An 18,958-nucleotide genomic window follows, 5' to 3' on the forward strand; every position below is an offset into this window, starting at 1 on the left:
TCTCTCGACTGTCCTGGTGGTGAGCAGTGAAGCAGGCTAAATTAGCTCCCCTGGAGGGTGCGGGCGCTTCTAGAATTTGGGCCAATTTGTTGACTGCCAATAATTGCCTCTGTGGGAGGCATGATTGGGGGATGAAAATAGCCAGAGTATGTAAATGTAGAGGAGACAGAGATAGACAGATGGACTCTAGAGCAAAAGCCTGCAGCCTGCTCTATCAATCTGGTCTGGAAGGAGCCAGCACGTCCTGGGCTTGAATCACGGCTTTATCACTGACCAGCTGGAAGGCCCAGGGCAAGCGACTTGACCTCTCTGAGTCTTAGTTTCCTCCTCTGTAAATATGGGAACACCAGGAAGACTCAGCTCATAGGGTTGTTGGGAAGAGTAGAGCCATCACAATGTGCCCAGCACATAGCGGGTGCTCAGGCAGGGGTAGCTATTACTCCAGAATAACCAGGGACTGGAGTGAGCTCCCTGTCCCACTCCATGAGGAGCTGGTCAGAACCTTCCTAGAGGAGTCTGATTTAACAGCAATGGAAACAGGGAGGTTGGGGGATGGGACTTGGAGGTGGGAAAGGATCAGAAAACACGAGCTACCAGGAAGTGCGGTTGAAACTCATTCCACGAACTTTCAAATGGGGGAGTTTCAGGGAGGCAGAGTCCCTCTCAATGTAAGGAAAACACTTTTGAAGGAAGGGCTGCCAGGAGGACGGACTGTTTAAGGGTGGCTGTGAGCTCCTTGTCAGAGAAAGTAATCAAGAAGAGGCTGAAGAGCTCTTCTCGAGCTTCTTAAGGACACTCAGGTGGACTCCTACATTGAGTAAGTAGTGGTCCCAAACCATGCGTCAAAAAGCACATGAATGCGTATTAAAAATGTAGATGCCTGGCCCGGGAGTGAAGCCCAGAGATCTGTTTCCTCACAGCTGCGCCAGGTGATGCTTTGAGGCTGGATGGTGACATGATACTGGGAGCCATGGGGTAGCTGTGGGAATCTATCATCTCCCAGCTGCCATGCTGGCAGCCATGGCGTAGAGGGTGGGAATCTATCAATCATCTCCCAGCTCTCGTACTGGTCTAAGAGGCGGGCATTCCAGGGGGAAGACAAGACTTCGGGAGTGGCACTGCCATAAAGTTCTCCTTGGAGGGCTCTAGGGGATGGGCAGGGCTTCCATCTCCCCAGGCAGCCCTCAGGGAGGGACCGTAGCTGCTGGAGCCTGAGTGCCATCTGAGGAAGGTGTGAGCACTTCCCTTCTTTGGATTTAAGGTGAGACCTACAGCGACACTTCTAGGTAGTGGGGACTGCCCAAGGCCGGTATGTGCAGCTGTCAGGGCTGATTGGTGCTCTCAGCTTCCCGCATGGCCTTAAACAGCAGGAATGAACAGTCGGGGCATCTGCCATGGCAGGGTATTGCCATGCCAGCCTGCTGATGGCATGAGCTAAACAGGCATAGGGAAGAAGGCAGGCAGATCTCACATGGAAAAGCTAAATGTCTCTGGAAAGGGGACTTCTGCAGCGGGTGGCCAATTCCTGCCAACGCAAGGTGGTGCCTAGATTTCAGTTACACTTTCTCCAGATTTCACATATGGGTGGTTGCCACTGAGCTGACACAGACCAGTGAGAACCTTTTCCCTGGCAGAATCTTGTCTCTCCCTTTCCCTCTGTAGAATCTTATTGACTGCATGCTCACCTTCCCTGCCACCTGGCGTTGGGGTATAGGTAGCTACTATTTGCTATCTTAGCGGTAGCCTGGGCTCCCGGGCTCCCCGGCTCCCCACTGCCCTCCTGCTGATCCATGAGGGAGGACCCACTCGCCTCCGAAAACCCTGTGGCAGCCGCACGCTCATCCCGCTGCTCCGCAGGAAGAAGGGTGGGGAGGAGACTTGCCTTTTCAGCGAAGACCTGGTTGCCAGAGAGCTCAGTGAGGTGTAAGAATTCCAAGTGCAGGGATCCGAACTCTGCCAAGATGCTGCTGCTGCCGGCCGTGGCCCAGCCCCAGCTCCCACTGAAAAGACAGAAGCAGCCCCCGTCATCCCCCCGCTGGCCAGGCTGGCTCCTCTGCTGAGGGTAATAGCAGCTGTTCGGTGGGGGCACCTACTATGTGCCAGGCATGGAAGCAGGAGCTTTTGCCGTACAATTTCAGTGAATCCTCCCTGGCCCCATGTCCTGATGAGGACACTGAGATAAAGTGACTCACTGAAGGTCATTTGAACGCAGGCCTGTCTGACTTGGAATATTTTTTGTCTCCATCATCAAGCAACCCCTGTAAGACTTGGGAGCTCGAGACCTGGTACAAGAGTTATGCTGAATTTACAGATGATGTGGATAATGCTATCAGGGACCACAAAGACCCCACAGAACGCTCAGTTGCTGTCCTCTGGCTGAAGGCACCGGATGGCTCACAACCATTGGCGGTTCTGCATGTGGAGGATAAACAGTGCTGTGATTCAGGTGCAAATGGGACCGATGAAAAGCAGAGACCCCGCCTAGCTCTTTCCCTCTCCCAGCACACTGTCAGTGCTGCCCAAGGACACGAAATGGCCCCGGCCTGGAATTTCACGGAACCTACATGGGACAGGCAGAGAGCTCTGGTGTGACCACACATCTGGAGCTGTGTGCTTTCAAAGACAAAGAATGCAGAGGCAAGATCCTGGTTAATCCTCACAGCTGCCCCTTTTGCAAATGGGGTAAACAAGGCACAGGACAGTGATGTCCCCTGCCTGAGATCACACAGTAATTTGAAGAGCTGGGACCCAGAGCTGGCTCTGATGTCAGAGCCTGTGCTAACTGCTGTGCAGCTTGCTTCTCTTTCGATCATAGGATAGGGAACAAGGACACTGCCTTTCCAGGAGCATTCACTTAAAGTCTCCCTGAGATCTGGAGCCAGAAGGTGCAGGTTCAAGTGTCGCTCAGCTGGAGACCTTGGGCAAACCACTTAATCCTTGCGTGCCTCAAGACACGGTGAAGGTGATGCCTCCATCTCCTAGGTTCATGCCTCCTCCTTCCTGGGCTTTTGTGGGGATAAAGAGGAAAAGAGGGTGCAGAATGGGGGTGGTTCTGGGCAAACTGCCCCCCCTCCCTGTGCCTCAGTTTCCTCATATGTATCATGATTATCTTTCCTGTGGGATATTTAGGACAACCAGGGGCACAGGGTCTCTGCAGGAAGGCTGTGGTGGACAGAGGTGGGGCAGAGCAGGGTGGAGTGACCTCCTCCCATTTGTAGGGGCTCTGAGGTGCAGTTAGTGTGGAGCCGGTTGAGCGACTGGCTCTGCCAGGGGCACTCTGCTTCCTTGCTGCTGGTCGCACTGCCCTCCCAGGAACTGGCCCGTCTGCCCCTCCATCTCCATGGACAGGACTTAGGAAGGCAGGCGTAGGGGTGTGGAGGTCACTGTCACTTGAGGGGTGCTGCTTTTCCTGGGGTGGGGCTGGATGTGGTTTCTGGGAAAGTAGGGACACTTACCAGCCTCCTAGCTTCTGGGAACAGATGGAGGGCTCGGATTTTGAGATCTTTGGGGTCAGGTGACCTCAACACATAGAGAGACAGCCACCTTCATCCTGGCTTGGGGCAGAGGACAGTGGGGGAGGGATGGGTTGCACAGGAGGGGAAACTTGGCTCCTGATCTGAATAAACAAAACAACTTCCATTTATTGAGCCACTATAGTGTGCCACGCAAGGGGACAAGCAGTTTGCATCATTACTTTCATTGAAAGCCCATAACGTAAAGCATCATTCATACCCCTATGCAAAGGAGGAAACTGAGGCTCACACAGGGAAGTGAAGTGTTCGAGGTCAGAGGTGGAAGATGATGGAGACAGGATTCAAACAAGTCTGCTGGGCCTCCCACCCTAAGATGGCCCCGCACTCACCCAGAGGGAAAGAGGGAGCTGCCATCCTGCCCCATCTCTGTCCCTCTTCCCCCAAGGCTAACTGAGACCTCTCTCCAGCTTGTGATCTCAGTAAGTCTCAGAGAGCTTCCTGAATAATTGATTCTTCCTGCATTCTTAGGGAAGTTTAAGGTAGGAAAAAGCCACCAGCCCTCCAACTGTCTTTTGTTCTCCTTTTCCCCCACATGGGCCTCTCCTTCCTCTCTCCCACCCCCACACGCTCACCCTCCCAAGTGGGCTTCCTGTGTGGAGACAAATGAGCTGGCCCGGGCAGAGGCAGGTAGGTGGCTGGGTGCCTTTCCTCTCCTGCCCAGTTTCCAACGCTGGCTTCTCCGGGTCCCAAACAAGGTGACCTCGGGCAGGTTGGTTAACTTCCCTGGAACTCACTTTCCTCATCCCTTAAGTGACAGCACCCACACTTCATAGAGTTATTGTGAGGTATAAATTATGCAGGTAAGTATTGTCATTTTTATCATTATGTAATTATGCACATGCAAATGTTGTTGTTACTAAGTTTCTAATCTGTGCCAGGTGGTTCTGGTGGTTCTTATTTTACTTCACAACCAACTTCGGAGGTAGATACCATTGTCTTTATTTCATAGAATGAGGGCGAGGCCATACCGTAAGTGGTAGAACTGAATCCAATTCCAAATCCTAGGTGTTCTGTGCCCCAAATGCATCTGCTCTGGGCAGCATCCCAGAGACCAGGAGGTCCTCTGCTCAGCCCTGTGAGCCAATGGGCCAGCAGGAAGCTCGGCCCTCCTCTCCCAGCCTTTCAAGTGCAAGTGCGCCCATAGCCTGTGTTCTCTCTCCTGGCAGGAGGGGTGCTCCACAATGCCCCTTCCCACCCTGGCTGTAGCTTCTAGGCAGGTACACTCATGAGTATGGCGTAATCATCAACTTTGGAGGCAGACAGACCTGGATTCTAATTAAGTTTGCTTTGCTGCTGTGTGACCTCAGGTAAGTTACCTCACCTCTCTGAGCCTCAGTTTCTTTACTGGTAAAATGGAGTCTCTGCAGTTGCTGTGAGGTTGAAAAGACAATCCATGTCACATGCTCACGTGATGCCTGACGCACAGTGACTTCTCACCAGACGTTTGCAACTGTGAAGACATGTCTATTTGTGTGTGGCGGGAGCATGTACGTGTAAACGGATATTCGTTTGTGAATGTGTGTGCCTGTGTATGGATGCCAGCGTGTCTGTGACAAAGGCCAGCTTGTGTATCCAGGCCTTCATGATCTATAAGGGTGGCAGGAGGGTGTCTGTGTGTGTGTGAGACAGCATGAGTGAAAGAGACTGGCTTGGCTGCAGAGGTCCTTGCACAGGCCATCGTCACTCTCCCAGGCAGTTCAGTGTCCCTGAAGGTCCCAGGTCAGGCTGGCCCTGCCTCAGTCTCCCAGGCCGGTCTGTGCAGACACCAGTGAGGAGGTGCAGCTCACACCTGCCGGAGAACGGCCTCCCCTCAGGGTCCTTCCCACCCTGACGTGTAGGGCAGGGCTAGTTACCTCCTCTCCTGCAGGGTCCACGTTCTTGCCCCTCCTGTTGGGGCTGCCCACAGAGAGCCCTGCTGGGGGCAGGTGCAACGACAGTAGCCCAGCTCCTGCCAGGAGGCCCCCTCCGAAGAGCAAACTCAGTGCCACATGGGCCCATACAGCCCTGCCACTCTCTGAGGCAGGCATTTTTAGCAACAGACTCTCTCACCAAGAACAAAAAGGGGGATGTTGCCAGGAAATACACATGAACGTACATGCGCACACGGCACGGAGAGCACGCAAACAGCCTAAAAGCAAACGCGCTTCCTTAATCAGAAATGTCAGGATTCGTGTCAGATCAGGTCCCTGCTCTGAGAGACCTAGGGAAGGGCTGGGGACAGAAGAGGAAGGGATGCCCCCAGTGAGGTCCTACCCCAGACCCAGGGAAGGGGGAGCCAGAGGACAGTGTGTGTGTGTCTGGGCTTCATGACAGCTGGCCGTGTCTCCCAGGATCAGTGTTTATGGAAGAGGGATCTGAGCAGAGATCCAAGAGTCCAGTCTGAGGAGTCAACCCTGGCATCGAGACTGGGATTTCTCCGGCCCCCGAGAGCACCCCCCTCCCTGGCCTATGGTGAGATTCCAATGAGTTCACACCCTGAGAATTCTTCCCAACTACAGGGGAGGACAGTTGATGAAGATGCTGAACACGCCAAGCCCTCTTTTTGCAAGACCAGAGAAAGGTACTGAAGCCCTTGAGGCCAACACGAGGGTGCAACCTCCCCAGGACAGTGATCGGAGCTACGGGTCCTCCAACCAGGGCCCAGGGCCCCTGCCTCCCCTCCCGGGCAGCTGGCCGAAGCTTCTGTTGGTTTGAGAGCCCTGAGATGAGAAATCACTTCAGGAGATGGGATGGGAAGTCTGGTGCAGTGGAACATCACAGCCTTCCTAGGGTCGGGGTTGTTGGAGGGCCTCGAGGATGGCCCCAGAGAGTTGCTGGGTGCCCGGGGATGTGGCTTCTACTAAGTAGCTCCATGCAGCACAGGGACAGTGGCTAGGGCTCCTTGAGAGCTAGGCTCCTGTCCGGGAGGGCTGGGATCCTGAGATCTCCTAGCAGCTTCAGGCACCTCCTCGTTATGGGAGGAGGATGGTGTGATGTGCCTGCGGGCTCCGGAACCCCAGCAGGGGAAGAGAGTGTTCGGGGCCGTTGTGGAGGACTCTCAAGTCAAGACAGCACTGTGGGATGTCCAGAGGAACTGCCCCGCCCACCCCAGGAGGCTCTTCTGTGGACTAAACCCTGAGACCCAGGTTTGGTGACAAACACCTGTCCGGGAAAGTCGCTGGCACTTTCACCGTGCCACCGACTCACTGTGGCTCCCAAGGTAGGTATGGTCCTCTCCCTGTGCCTCAGTTTCTACATCGTAAAAGAACAGGTTTGACAGAGGTGGTCCCAAGGGTCCCCCCTCCTGCTTGCCTGCCCGCTGCCCCTGGAGCCTCCTCACCAGCACCACCCAGAGAAAACACACAAGTGGCAGGCATGGTCGCAGCAAAGCCCCCGTGGGGAACGTGATGGCACCCTACCTTTTGAAGCTCACCACGCCCTTTGGGATTCCCGTGGGGGTGTTGAACGCTGGCAGGAGCTTCTCTCCCAGCCTGATGGCCTTTATTCGGAACACCTGTAAAGGAGGGGTCAAAGGGCTTTTGACTCCAGGCTGGGTGAGGGAAGGTCAACCCCAGAACTGCTGCAGGCAGGATGAACCCCCCAGGGCTGCAGGTCTAGAGTGGGGGACAGCGCTGCAGTCCACCAGCCCGGCCCTTCCAACTGCTGGCCACGTGGACTTCGGCAAGGTACTTCTGAGCCTCAGCTTTTGTCCATAAAACAGGATGACACTGGCCTTCTTAGATAGGTGTTGGGAGAAATGAAAATTAGACAATTGTGGCAAAGCATCTACCACAGTGTCAGGACTCTGGTGGCAAAGGCTGGATGCTGCTTATTGGGATGGGGCGGCCACTGGGAAGATGAGGGAGAAAGCAGTGAGGTGCGGGGGGTGGGGGGCACCTCCAAGTCCAGATGAAGACCTGGCAGAGACAGGCTGGTCTGCAAAGGTCAATGCCTGCCCACACTGTGGGACTACGATACCACAGGCAGAGGGCATGGGAACAGGTAGTGCCGTTCAGACTGTCAAGCGCACTGGACTGGGAGCCAAGACCACCCTCAGGTTCCAGAGACCACTTCCTCCTGGGTGACAGTTTCCCTCTTCCTGCGTAAGAGCAGTGGACAGGCCTGTCCCCCTTTGACATCATGATCCTACCCACCGTTCCCACTTCACAGACGGGGAATGAAGGGAGAGGGTGAGTGGCTTATCCCCAACCACCCAGAGGACAGCAAGGGAGCCACGGGGAGGTCCCAGGCCTCACAGCCCCTGCCTGAGGCTCAGATCCCTTCGAACTGTTCTGAGATGTCTGATTAATTCAAAAGGACCTGTGACCTTCTGACCCAGCCATTTCCTGCCTGGGAATTTATTCTGAGGAAATAAATAATCGAGAATGTTGTAAAGACTTATTTATTCCAGCATTGTTTAGAATAGTGGGAGAAACTGGAAGTGTTCTAAATATCGAACAATAGGAAAGTGGTTAGATAATGGCTCCATGCCACAAAATCCCACGCAGCTACTGAAACGATGCTGTGGGCCGGGCGCGGTGGCTCACGCCTGTAATCCCAGCACTTTGGGAGGCCGGGGCGGGCGGATCACGAGGTCAGGAGTCGAGACCAGCCTGGCCAACATGGTGAAACCCCGTCTCTACTAAAAATACAAAAAGTAGCCGGGTGTGGTGATGCACACCTGTAATCCCAGCTACTCGGGAGGTTGAGGCGGGAGAATCGCTTGAACCTGGGAAGCAGAGGTTGCAGTGAGCCGAGATTGCACCACTGCACTCCAGCCTGGGCGACAGGGCAAGACTCCATCTCAAAAATAAAAATAAGAAATAAAATAAAAATGCAGCCATAAAAAATGATGAGTTCATGTCCTTTGTAGGGACATGGATGAAACTGGAAAACATCATTCTCAGTAAACTATCGCAAGGACAAAAAACCAAACACCGCATGTTGTCACTCATAGGTGGGAATTGAACTATGAGAACTCATGGACACAGGAAGGGGAACATCACACTCCAGGGACTGTTGTGGGGTGGGGGGAGGGGGGAGGGACAGCATTAGGAGATATACCTAATGCTAAATGATGAGTTAAGGGGTGCAGCAAAACAACATGGCACATGGATACATATGTAACAAACCTGCACATTGTGCACATGTACCCTAAAACCTAAAGTATAATAATAAAAAATAAAAAAATAAAAAATAAAATAAAATAAAATGATGCTGTAGAAGAATATTAAGAGCAAAGAAAGGGTTTATAATCTATTAAGAGAAATACATTTCAAAACAGAGTAATTCAACTTTGGTAAAGATTCTATGGACATGGAAGAAAGGAAGGAAATACAACAAAATAGTAATAATGGACTTCTAGGGGGTTAAGCTTATGGATCACTTTTATTTTCTTTTGGCTCATCTCTATTTCCTGTGTGATTTTTTTTTTTTTTGAGACGGAGTCTTGCTCTGTCGCCCAGGCTGGAGTGCAGTGGCACAATCTCGGCTCACTGCAAGATCCGCCTCCCGGGTTCACGCCATTCTCCTGCCTCAGCCTCTCTGAGTAGCTGGGACTACAGGCGCCCGCCACTACACCCGGCTGATTTTTTTTTTTTGTATTTTTAGTACAGACGGGGTTTCACCGTGGTCTCGATCTCCTGACCTCGTGATCTGCCTCCTGTGTGATTTTTATAATAAAAGAACACCCACAATAAATGTTATTTATTCTTAAAAGATGAGACCCTAGGAAACCACTCAGAGTGGGGAATACACGGGTCTTTTCACTTCTGGAGCTTGAGGGGGCCCAGTTTGCTGACCTCCTGTGGTCCTTGCAAAACAAAGCCTTCTTGAGTCCTGCCCCCACTCCCCCACAATTAGAAGCTGCGGAGGCAGCTGTGTAGGGAATGCAGTGGGAGGGGAATTTCAGGACACTTTAAACGGGGGATGTGGACTGGAGGTCTCTGAGGTGGGGGTGGTTTTCTTTTCGTGGGAGGGAGGGGCTGCGCTGTGGGCTAGCAGTGATAGGTCAGAGAAGATGAGAATGTCTAGTGCCAGACAGAAGGGCCCAGAAGCAGGCACAGGGACCAGCCCCATCAGATCCCTTGGGGAGCTGGTCCAGGATTCAGATTCCAAAGCCCAGAACAACAGACAGATCTGCTCTCGGGGATTCCAGTGCACAGCCAGGCTTAGTAACAACAAAGGGCTCTCAAGGCCCTTGGTCGCACTGAGGCTCCTTACATCTTCATTTGCCCCCAGGGATGCTGCCCAAGGTGAACAAATGAACCCACCAGAACCAGAGCCCAGATACTGAGGCTCCAGGCAGCTGTCTGGCTGCCCTCAGCCCTGGGGACGCTGAGCTAACACTTCCTAGATGCTCCTCTCTGCCAGCAAACCGTGTCCCCTCCTCTGAAGGCCCTGCTGCTGGCTGGCACTGCAGGTCTCAGCTGGCCCTGGAAGGATGCTGGGTGAATGCATGCAGACAGGAGTGCCCGGCCTCAGTCCTTGCAACAGCCTGTGGGGAAGGCGCTGACCCACTTTGAGGATGAGAAAACTGAGTCTCAGAGGAGCAACTTGCCCAAGGTTGTGGAGGGAGCTGTTAAAGGGCTCTTTTCCAGGATACCAAGCCGTCTCTCTAACACAGAGATACAGCCTAGTGGCCACAATTCCAGAGCAGGGGTGAGAGAAACCAGCAGGAATTGCATTCTGTGGGGTGGGAAGGGTGCAGGGCTGGGAGTCAGGGCCCAGGTGCGGATCCTTCCACTTCACAGCTGTGTGGCCATGGTGCGCCCCTTAGAATAGTGGGAAAAACTAGAAGTGTTCTAAATATCAAACAATAGGAAAGTGGTTAAATAATGGCTCCATGCAACAAAATACCACGCAGCTACTGAAACGATGCTGTGGGCCAGACACAGTGGCTCACGCCTGTAATCCTAGCACTTTGGGAGGCCGAGGCAGGTGGATCACCTGAGGTCAGGAGTTCGAGACCATCCTGGCCAACACGGTGAAACCCCGTCTCTACCAAAAATACAAAAAATAGCCAGGTGGAGGAGCGGGGATGGGGGGAGGAAACCTCGCTGCACCTTGGTTTCCTCATCCGCACAACACAATGGTGGCACGAGCCCGGCTCTGCAGGGTTCTTTGTGGAAATCAAATGAGAGGATGCAGAGAAATGAATGTACTTTATAAACTGTGAAGTGCCGTACCAACCTCACGTGTGCAGCTGTGGTTATGCAAGTTACTCCCACGGGCACTGGCTCTCGGTAGGACTGGCCTACCCAGCAGGGGGTCTCCCTCTGAAGCTTCATTTTAAGCAAAGAAAGGCCTCAGCCCAGGAAAAGTGTGGGGTCTCCTTCACCCTTCATTCCACAAACCTTTATGGGAAATTTTAAGAACGGAAAGACCCACCCAACAGGCACCCACTGCGTGGGAGCTGAAGGACTAAGGGAAGAGAGAGGCCTCAGTCTGGTGTGGCTGAGCCCTGGTGACAAGCAGTGACGCCATGCCAAGCTGTGACCCAGGCCCATAGCACAAAGGCCACAGGGTCAGGAGTCAGGCCCAACACAGCCCTCAGAGACTGTGCGACCCGGAGCTAGTTACTGCTTCCAAGTCTCAGTTTCCTCATCTGCAAATAGGTGATAACATGCACCTGATGGGGCCACCCGAGGCTCCAGTGAGGAAATATATGAGGTACGCAGCATGGCATCTGGCTCAGGGAGGTGCTCGGGGGACAGATCAGGAAGGTGTGGCCAGAGGGCAGGGGCTGCACTGACTGACACAGGAGCCTCCCTGCCTGCCCAGGGGTTCTGGCCACGTTGGCCTCTCCTTGAGTCTTTTGAGCTGTTTTTCAAGTCACAGGTGCTCCTGTCCACACCCCACTATCTGGTCTATGTTCTGCAAAGCTGGGTTGCTGGTGCCTTCTAGGAAGTTGAGGCCTCAAAGCAAGTTCTCAGAACCACAGATGCCCTTGAAGAGAGAAGGGAGGAAGGGAAGAAAAATGCAGGGAAGATGCATGGAAGGAGAATGATGGAAGGATGGATGGAAGGAGAAAAGGACAGAAGAAAAGATGGATGGAAGGAAGGATGGAAGGAAAGATGAATGGAAGGAAGATAAGACAGAAGGAAAGATAAATGGATGGAAGGATGGAAGGAAAGATTAACGAAGGGAAGGAAGGATGGAAGGAAGGAAGGAAAGATGGATGGAAACGGGAGAGGGAAGGGTGGAAAGATGGACAGAAGGAAGGAAGAACAGAAGGAAAGATGGATGGAAGGACAGAAGGAAAGATGGAAGGAAGGGAGGAAAGATGGATGGAAGAGAAGGAAAGAAGAAGCAATGTGTCTCAACAGCCACCAACTCTTTACTGAATTGCTCACCCCCAAACCGCCCCCTGAGAGCCCTGAGCTGTGTCCTCCCCTCTTCCTTCCTGCAGGCCATCTCCACTGACCACGGCCAAGCAGGGAGGCTGGGCACATGCCCTGAAGAACACAGATGCTTTTTCTGCTCCTTCTGTCATTTTCCTGTCCTGGAGTTTTCAAATGAAATTCAGGCTCCGGGTGGCTCAAAGCCGAGGGCTTCCATCTACAATTATTTGGGGACAAATTGGTACAAGCGCTAATCTCTGCTGAGGAGATTATGCTGGATGGAGAGAGGCCTGGAGCAACTGGAGAGAGAAGGCGCCCGCCTGTTGCCTCGAAACCCTTGACTTCAGTCCCTGGCACCTTCACAGATGAAGGGAAGCGGAAATGACTTCCCAGACAGCAGCAGTGGAGGCGAAGAGGGACTATTCTGTGGCTTGCCCGCCGCACCTCCATGGCTTCTTGGGTGGCGGGGGGCAGGCATCATTATTTGTCTCTGGGTGGTCAGAGCAGTGGGGCGTCCAGCCTCACAGCAGCCCCTCTGAGTAATGGGGAACAGAACTGACCAATGACTGATATTTTGGGGACTCAGCCAACCTCGCCACCAGATATCTGGGCTGTGCTTTTACCGGAGCTCGGGAGTGGGGATGAAGAAGCCTCCCATTCCTAAGAGCTCTGTGGCTTTCAAAATTCTCTCGCAGGGAGGAGAAGACGGACTTTGGAGCCATCAGCCTTGGGGCCCCACCCTTTCCTTCCTATCCCATGTCCTAAGAGGTCTTTGAGTGAAGGGGTATCAGAACCATCCATGCTGGGGAAGGAGGCGAGGCCCAGGGTGGGACAAGGAGCTCGCTAAGGCCATGAGTAGGTGAGGGTGGTGTGGAGTGAGGGCCAGGTTTCCTGACCACACCAGCTCTGCCTTCCTGCAGCGTGCACTTCCCAGCCCTCCTTGTGGAAGCCAACACAGCTCACCTGGGGGCAAGGCCTGGCACTGGCAGATACAGCAGTGGCTGCCCCACCTCACCTGCTGCCCCCGTGAGACCTGGAGCAGGTGTCTGGCTGATGGTTGGCCCAGGAGGGGAGGGCAAGGGGTGGCTGTGGAGGACAAGGCCTGGGGGTCTTGGTCTTGGCTTTATCAGTCCTGAGAACCAACACTTGTGAAAAGCAGCCCACGTGTCTGCTGGATGCTGAGTGGGATCCGAGCAGATGATGTGTGGACCCAGTTGCTGCTCTCAGAGAACATAAAGCACCTGTGGGAGCCAGGTGGGCTCGCCTGGGCAGCAGAATGGAGGGATCACAGAGTAAAGCAGGAAGAGCCATTCCCCTCTTGCTGCCGCTGCTTTGTGTGATAGATTCAGCCCTGGGGGGCCGTCTGGGGTGAGAGCAACATGCCTATGATGAGCAATGACTGATTAAGTAGGAAGTGGAGGGATGGTCGGAGGGAAGACAGGCCCTCAGGGGTGGACTTGGGTGGCCCTAGGCCCATCCCTGCCCCCTTAAGTCCCTTTTCCCATGGGTGGCATGAGGGGGAAGGATTGGATATTCTCCAAAGCCCTTTGCAGCCTGGACAGTCCAGGGGTTGTGAAAGGCCAACCCACCTCTTCTCCTGTCAGGTAGAAGGCTGAGAGGAGTCCCCCGATGTAGCGGATGTTCACCTCAAACAAGGATGCTTCTCCACTCTGCAGGACACAAAGAAGAAGCGGGCAGTGGGGACACTTGTAAGATGCAGGCCCTTGAGACGGGTCACCCTGGCTACTGATATTCCTCCCATACCTGTGCCCGGTTCTGGTAAGCCAGGCAAGGTGATGGTGCTTTTCATAACAAAAGTCAAGTGGAATCTGCACCTCCCTGGCAGAGCTCCTGCAATTTCCAGCATTCCAAATAAATGCTGGGCTTGGCTTCCTTCCCCAGCCCTCGCAGAGGCGATGGCAGCAAAGCGATGCCTGGCTGTGCTCCAGGGAGCGCCAGAACCTGCCAGGAGAGCTGCTGGCTGGAGCTTAAGACTGAGGGGAGGCAAATCCCACTCTGGCCAGGCTACTTTGCCTTCCTGGAGGAGACCCCAAGGCTTAGCAGGAAGACAGTGAGGCCCTTCCCTGGTTCTCTGAGGAAGCGGTGGGGCAGACAAGGAAAGGCTGGGGCTAAGAAGGAGGGGCCAGGCAGCTGCGTATTCAGTGAGCAGCACTTTCTTGGGCCCTCAGCTCAGAGCGCACAGGGCATGCCCACACTTGCCTTAATCATTTCTATTTTCTTTCCTAAGTTGGGACTGCAAATCAGGGGTGCTGGAGCATCATGCCAGGACCAGATCTGGGGTAAATCCCACCTGAGCCACTGACCTGGCTTTGGCACCTCAGGAAAGATGTGCAGCCTTTCCCTGTCCCATTTCCTCAGCGGCAGAAGGGGGCTGCCAACCCCTCCCATGCAGGGGCGCTTGGAGAGAGAGGCCTGCCCACAGCCAGACATGCCTGTTGTCACCCTCCTTGCCCCAGAGGGTTCCCTCAGCATGCTTTGCACACCACCGTCTTTATTACTGAGAACAGCAGTGCTCATCTGTTAACCTGGGGGAACTCTTCCACGCACAGAGCACCTGCAAAAAACACTCCCTTTCAGCCTCCCAGGGCTTGGTGAGGTCAGAGTATGGCGAGGGTCATCATTCCCATTTCTCAGGTGAGAAAGTCCAGGTTCGAGGTCGAGTGACCCCACCTTGCTTTCTTCCAGGGACATTTCCTCACCTGCCCCACCTGCCTGAGTGTCCCCCGGCTCCTAAGGCACTGTGGGCGGCTGCCTGAGCCCATTCTGTATCCCAAAGAGCCACTGTCTACACAGGAGACAAGGCAGGCCTATGAGGACACTCCTTCCTTCTCCTTCCTCCGCCTTTCTCCAACCCAAAGAGGGATAATGGGAGGATTCTCAGCTTCCTTGGCCTCACACGAACAACCAGAAATGTGAACAAGCCTCAAAATCATCCTAATAATGACAAGGGTGACCTCACTTTACATCAGTATCAGACTTCATAATGTTATAAAATGTGGTTACAATGCTCTACTGTATTTAATCCTCATGATAAGCCTATGAATTAGGCATTATTAATATCATTGCTGTTGTCATCATTCTCATTGTATAGTTGAGGAACCTAAGGCTCAGGGAGGGTCAATGACTTTTCCAAGAGATGCAGGGCAGCCAGGACTCCAGAGGCCTCTGTCTCCAGGGAAGCTGCCCTAAAATGGTGCGTTCCCAGGCTCTCCCAGACTCTCTCTCCACCCTGCTCTGTGCTGGCAAACTCTGTCAAGGAGGCAGGGTCCTCGCTGCTGCCAGGAGCTGCAGGAGCCGGCCCCAGACCTGTCTGCAGCAGGACCTGGCACTCCTGGAGCCCACATGGAGCCTGGTGTGTGCTTGGATGTGGCCTCTCCTCCCCTCCTGGTCTCCACTGCTTACTCCCCAGGTCCATGTAAATAGCCTCTCTCCGTGGGGAGCGCCCCTCTGGGCGCTGCCTTGCTTTAGTCTGGGCTGAGAGATCAACATGGCAGGGTCTGGTGTTCAAGGCTATTGTGCCATCCAGACACATGACCATCCCCTCTGAAAGGCCCTGGTCCCTGACCAAGTGTGCCTGCAAGGCTGGAGACCAAGAGGTCCCAGGCCTGGTCATGGGTCTGCAAAGGGATATGTGCCACCCACTCCACGCCCACCCCACCAGGCCATCTCAACAGGCCAGTGCAGGGCGGGCTCAAGGATGGGGCAGCTCTGAGCAGATGAGCCACTTCCCCCCTCCACAAAACCATTCCCCATTTGCTGCCGCTGCTGTGTGTGATAGATCCAGCCCTGGGGGGCCGTCCAGGGTGGGAGCAATGTGCCCCAGATGAGCAATGACTGACCTTGCAGGGAGGGGATGGATGGTCGTGGCTGTGTCCCCTCCCCAGGGAGGATACTAGACTGGGGAGGATGTCCCCACCTCAAGGCTGTCTTAAGGGAGGGACTCAGCACAGAATGCACGGCAGCTCCGGTTCTGAGACTGCTGGGCTGTGCAGCCTTGGGTGAGACCCTCAACATCTCTGGGTCTCAGAGATGACAGGGTGAAGCTGGCTGTTGGGCCTCTTCTGGCCCCCACCCCCACTGCCGAGGGCCTCTGACTCACCACGTTCAGATGGAAGCTCTCTTCCACCCAGGCCTTGGCCTTCTGGAACTCCTCCTTCAGGTCCATGAGGTAGAGGGTGTCGAGGGAGTCAATGACCGTTGCCCCGCTGAGGCCTCCTGCAGGCACAGAGTATTGAGGGTGTGACCCGGGGCCATCCTTCTCTTTTCCCCAATGGGACAAGCCACCGTTCCCAGGGCCCCTCCAATGCCAGCGCAGGCTCGGCAGCAAAGGCTGGCCTCAGGCACCATCCAGGGGGACTCCAGTGCCACCATCGAAGGTGAGGCCGAGACTCAGAGTCCCCGCCATGGGCTGCTTCCTCCTCAGGGCAGCAGACAGCGGTCAGAGAGACCAAGGGCCCAGGCTGAGCCACTTCCCAGACCTCGGTCCACTCTTCTATTGGTCAGCGGGTCAACTATCAGTGCCAGTCAGCCACCCACTTTTCTCTGCCTTGGCATACAAAAATCTTTGTTTGTTTTTGAGACAGGGTCTTACTCTGTCACCCAGTCTGGAGTGCAATGGCGCGATCTCGGCTCACTCTAACCTTTGCCTCCCAGGTTCAAGCAATTCTCCCACCTCAGCCTCCCAAGTATCTGGGACCACGGGTGCCCACCACCACGCCCAGCTAATTTTTGTATTTTTAGTAGAGATGGGGTTTCACCATGTTGGCCAGGCTGGTCTTGAACTCCTGGCCTCAAGTGATCCACCCACTTCGGCCTCCCAAAGTGCTGGATTACAGGCGTGAGCCGTGAGCCACCTCACCCAGCCTGGCATACAAAAATCTTTTTTTTTTTTTTGGAGACAGAATCTTGTTCTGTCACTCAGACTGGAGTATAATGGTGCTATCTCGGCTCACTGCAACCTTCACCTCCTGGGTTCAGGCGTTTCTCATGCCTCAGCCTCCCAAGTAGCTGGGATTACAGATGCACGCTACCACACCCAGCTAATTTTTGTATTTTTAATAGAGACAGGGTTTTACTATGTTGGCCAAGGCTGGTCTCGAATGCCTGGCCTCAAGTGATCTGCCTGCTTTGGTCTCCCAAAGTGCTGGAATGACAGGCATGAGCCACCGCACCTGGCCCAAAAATCAACCGTGCCAATCCTCTGCCTCTTCAAGATTAGTTGTAGCTAATAGAGGGTGAACTATGGCTCAAATATAAAATAGGGTACCGTGCAGCCATCCACGCAGGTGAGGTCGGCCTGTGCCTATTTACCCGGGGAGACATCCACGGGATCTTTTTCTTTCTTTCTTTTTTTAAGTAAATTGCAAATAAGAAAAAAATACAGTATAATTCTTATTGTACATCAAAGTGTAAGTGTACAGAACTAAGTCTGGATGGTATGACCCACTGACTACCTCTGAGTGCCGGAATTACAGGTGCTTTTTGATTTCTTCAGCTCATGGATTACTTTTTTATAACCAGAAACGTATTTCCATTAAAAAAAAAAAGGAAAGAAAATTTGGGCAAAGAAACCAAACAAATACACAAAGCAAAAATTTGCAGCCATTCTCATTCTAGTGCACGAACCAGCTTCGAGGCCTGGCCCCTACCAGTGGGCATCAGGCACCTGTCTTGGGAGTAAAGGCTGAGATAAGTGCAAAATGATAGTTTCCCATCCCACGAACCAGACAGAAGAGTAATGAGGAAGACACCCTCTGGCACAACCAGAGCCTTTTGCACTCAGTGCAGAAAATTGTGAAGGTGGAGGGGAGGGAGAAAGAGACATGCCTGGTACTATCTGAAAGGCTTCCTGAAAGAGGTGGCGCCTCCCATCAACTCCTTACAAATACAGAGTCATTGCAGGCAGCAGCAGTTTCTTTTAGGGACCAGAGTGTAACCCTAAGAGTAGTAATTGTTCCTTCAGTGTCCTCCCTGCAGAGGCTGAAAACATTGAGACTCACAGGCTCCACCTTCTGCAGTGGAAACTCTGGAGCCTGTTGAGCCCACTTGAGTCTGCAGCGTGTGCTTTGCGGCACCTCCTGAATTCAGTTAGCCTCTAATCTCTTTAATGAGTGCTTCCTAACTGCTCACTTGTGTTGCTGAAGGCAGAGAATCCTTCTGAAATTCACACACTTAACCACCTCTCTAGGCTGGGCAAGGTCTGAAAAAGGACATGGCCTGGAAAAAGAACGGAAGTGAGGGTGAGAGGGAGGGAGAAGTTAGGAGGAAGATGAGGCTAGAGGTCAAAGAATCTATTACCAGAAGGGCCGTCCAAGGAGGGGGAGCAGAGGGCTGGAGGGACCCAGCCCTGTGTCCTGGGATGGGCTGGAGGTCGGAGAATCTATTACCAGAAGGGAGTTCACCAAGGAGGGAGGAGAAGGCTGGAGGGACCAGCACTGCATCCTGGGATGGCTTCCCTGTTTGGGCTGAAGTGAATTTCCAGAATGTCAGCCCCTCTCATGCTTAAGGAGTGGTAGGAAAACACATCCCAAAGCCAAACAGACTTGATCCTTTGCCGGCTCATCCCAGCTGCTTCCCCTGTAGGTGGCAGGGCTGAGGTTCATCCCAGCTGCTTCCCTTGTAGGTGGCAGGGCTGAGGTTCCTCCCAGCCGCTTCCCCTGTAGGTGGCAGGGCTGAACAGAGGTCCTGGCTCGTATTCACCCTCTCAAGGTGCTCAAGCACGGAGGCACTGAGGAGCCCAGGCAGACCAAGCAAGGCAGGTTGTGCCCAGCACACAAGGTACAGGCCTGGTGTCCATGCTCCCGGCTGTAGCTCGGGCCCCTTCCTGTTCTATCACAGGACCTCAAACCAGACGTTTGAAGGGCCTGGAAGAATTTGGGGGATCCTGCTGCCCCTACCCCTTCACTGTCATAGATGAAGACCTCAGAGAGGGGATGGGACACACTCAAGATTAGACCTCAGAGAGGGGATGGGACACACTCAAGATGAGACCAAGGGGGGACTGGCCCAGCCACAGGCCAAGTGGAAGGTGAATGTGTTTTCCATGCATCGGGCATTGCAGGGCCGCTCAGTTCTCTGTGAAAA

General features: G+C 53.8%; 1 protein-coding gene across 6 annotated transcripts in view; it reads right to left on the reverse strand.

Annotated features, from left to right (window-relative positions):
* MAN1C1 (mannosidase alpha class 1C member 1) overlaps positions 1-18,958 on the reverse strand; it is a 167,722-nt gene that overhangs the window by 24,071 nt on the left and 124,693 nt on the right. For 4 of the 6 annotated variants that reach the window (XM_055261106.2, XM_055261103.2, XM_063631549.1 and 1 more), the window contains 4 exons: positions 15,975-16,090; positions 13,444-13,524; positions 6,932-7,026; positions 1,883-2,000 (listed from right to left, as the gene is read on the reverse strand). The exons of 1 other annotated variant lie outside the window; for it this stretch is intronic. In XM_055261106.2, coding sequence (XP_055117081.1) covers positions 1,883-2,000; positions 6,932-7,026; positions 13,444-13,524; positions 15,975-16,090 — 410 coding nt within the window. Of the gene's footprint in view, positions 1-1,810; positions 2,001-6,931; positions 7,027-13,443; positions 13,525-15,974; positions 16,091-18,958 lie in introns of all 6 variants that reach the window. One more of the 6 variants, XM_055261105.2, reaches the window with a different exon arrangement.

The sequence above is a fragment of the Symphalangus syndactylus genome, chromosome 22 (assembly GCF_028878055.3).
Source record: "Symphalangus syndactylus isolate Jambi chromosome 22, NHGRI_mSymSyn1-v2.1_pri, whole genome shotgun sequence".
Lineage (NCBI taxonomy): Eukaryota > Metazoa > Chordata > Mammalia > Primates > Hylobatidae > Symphalangus > Symphalangus syndactylus.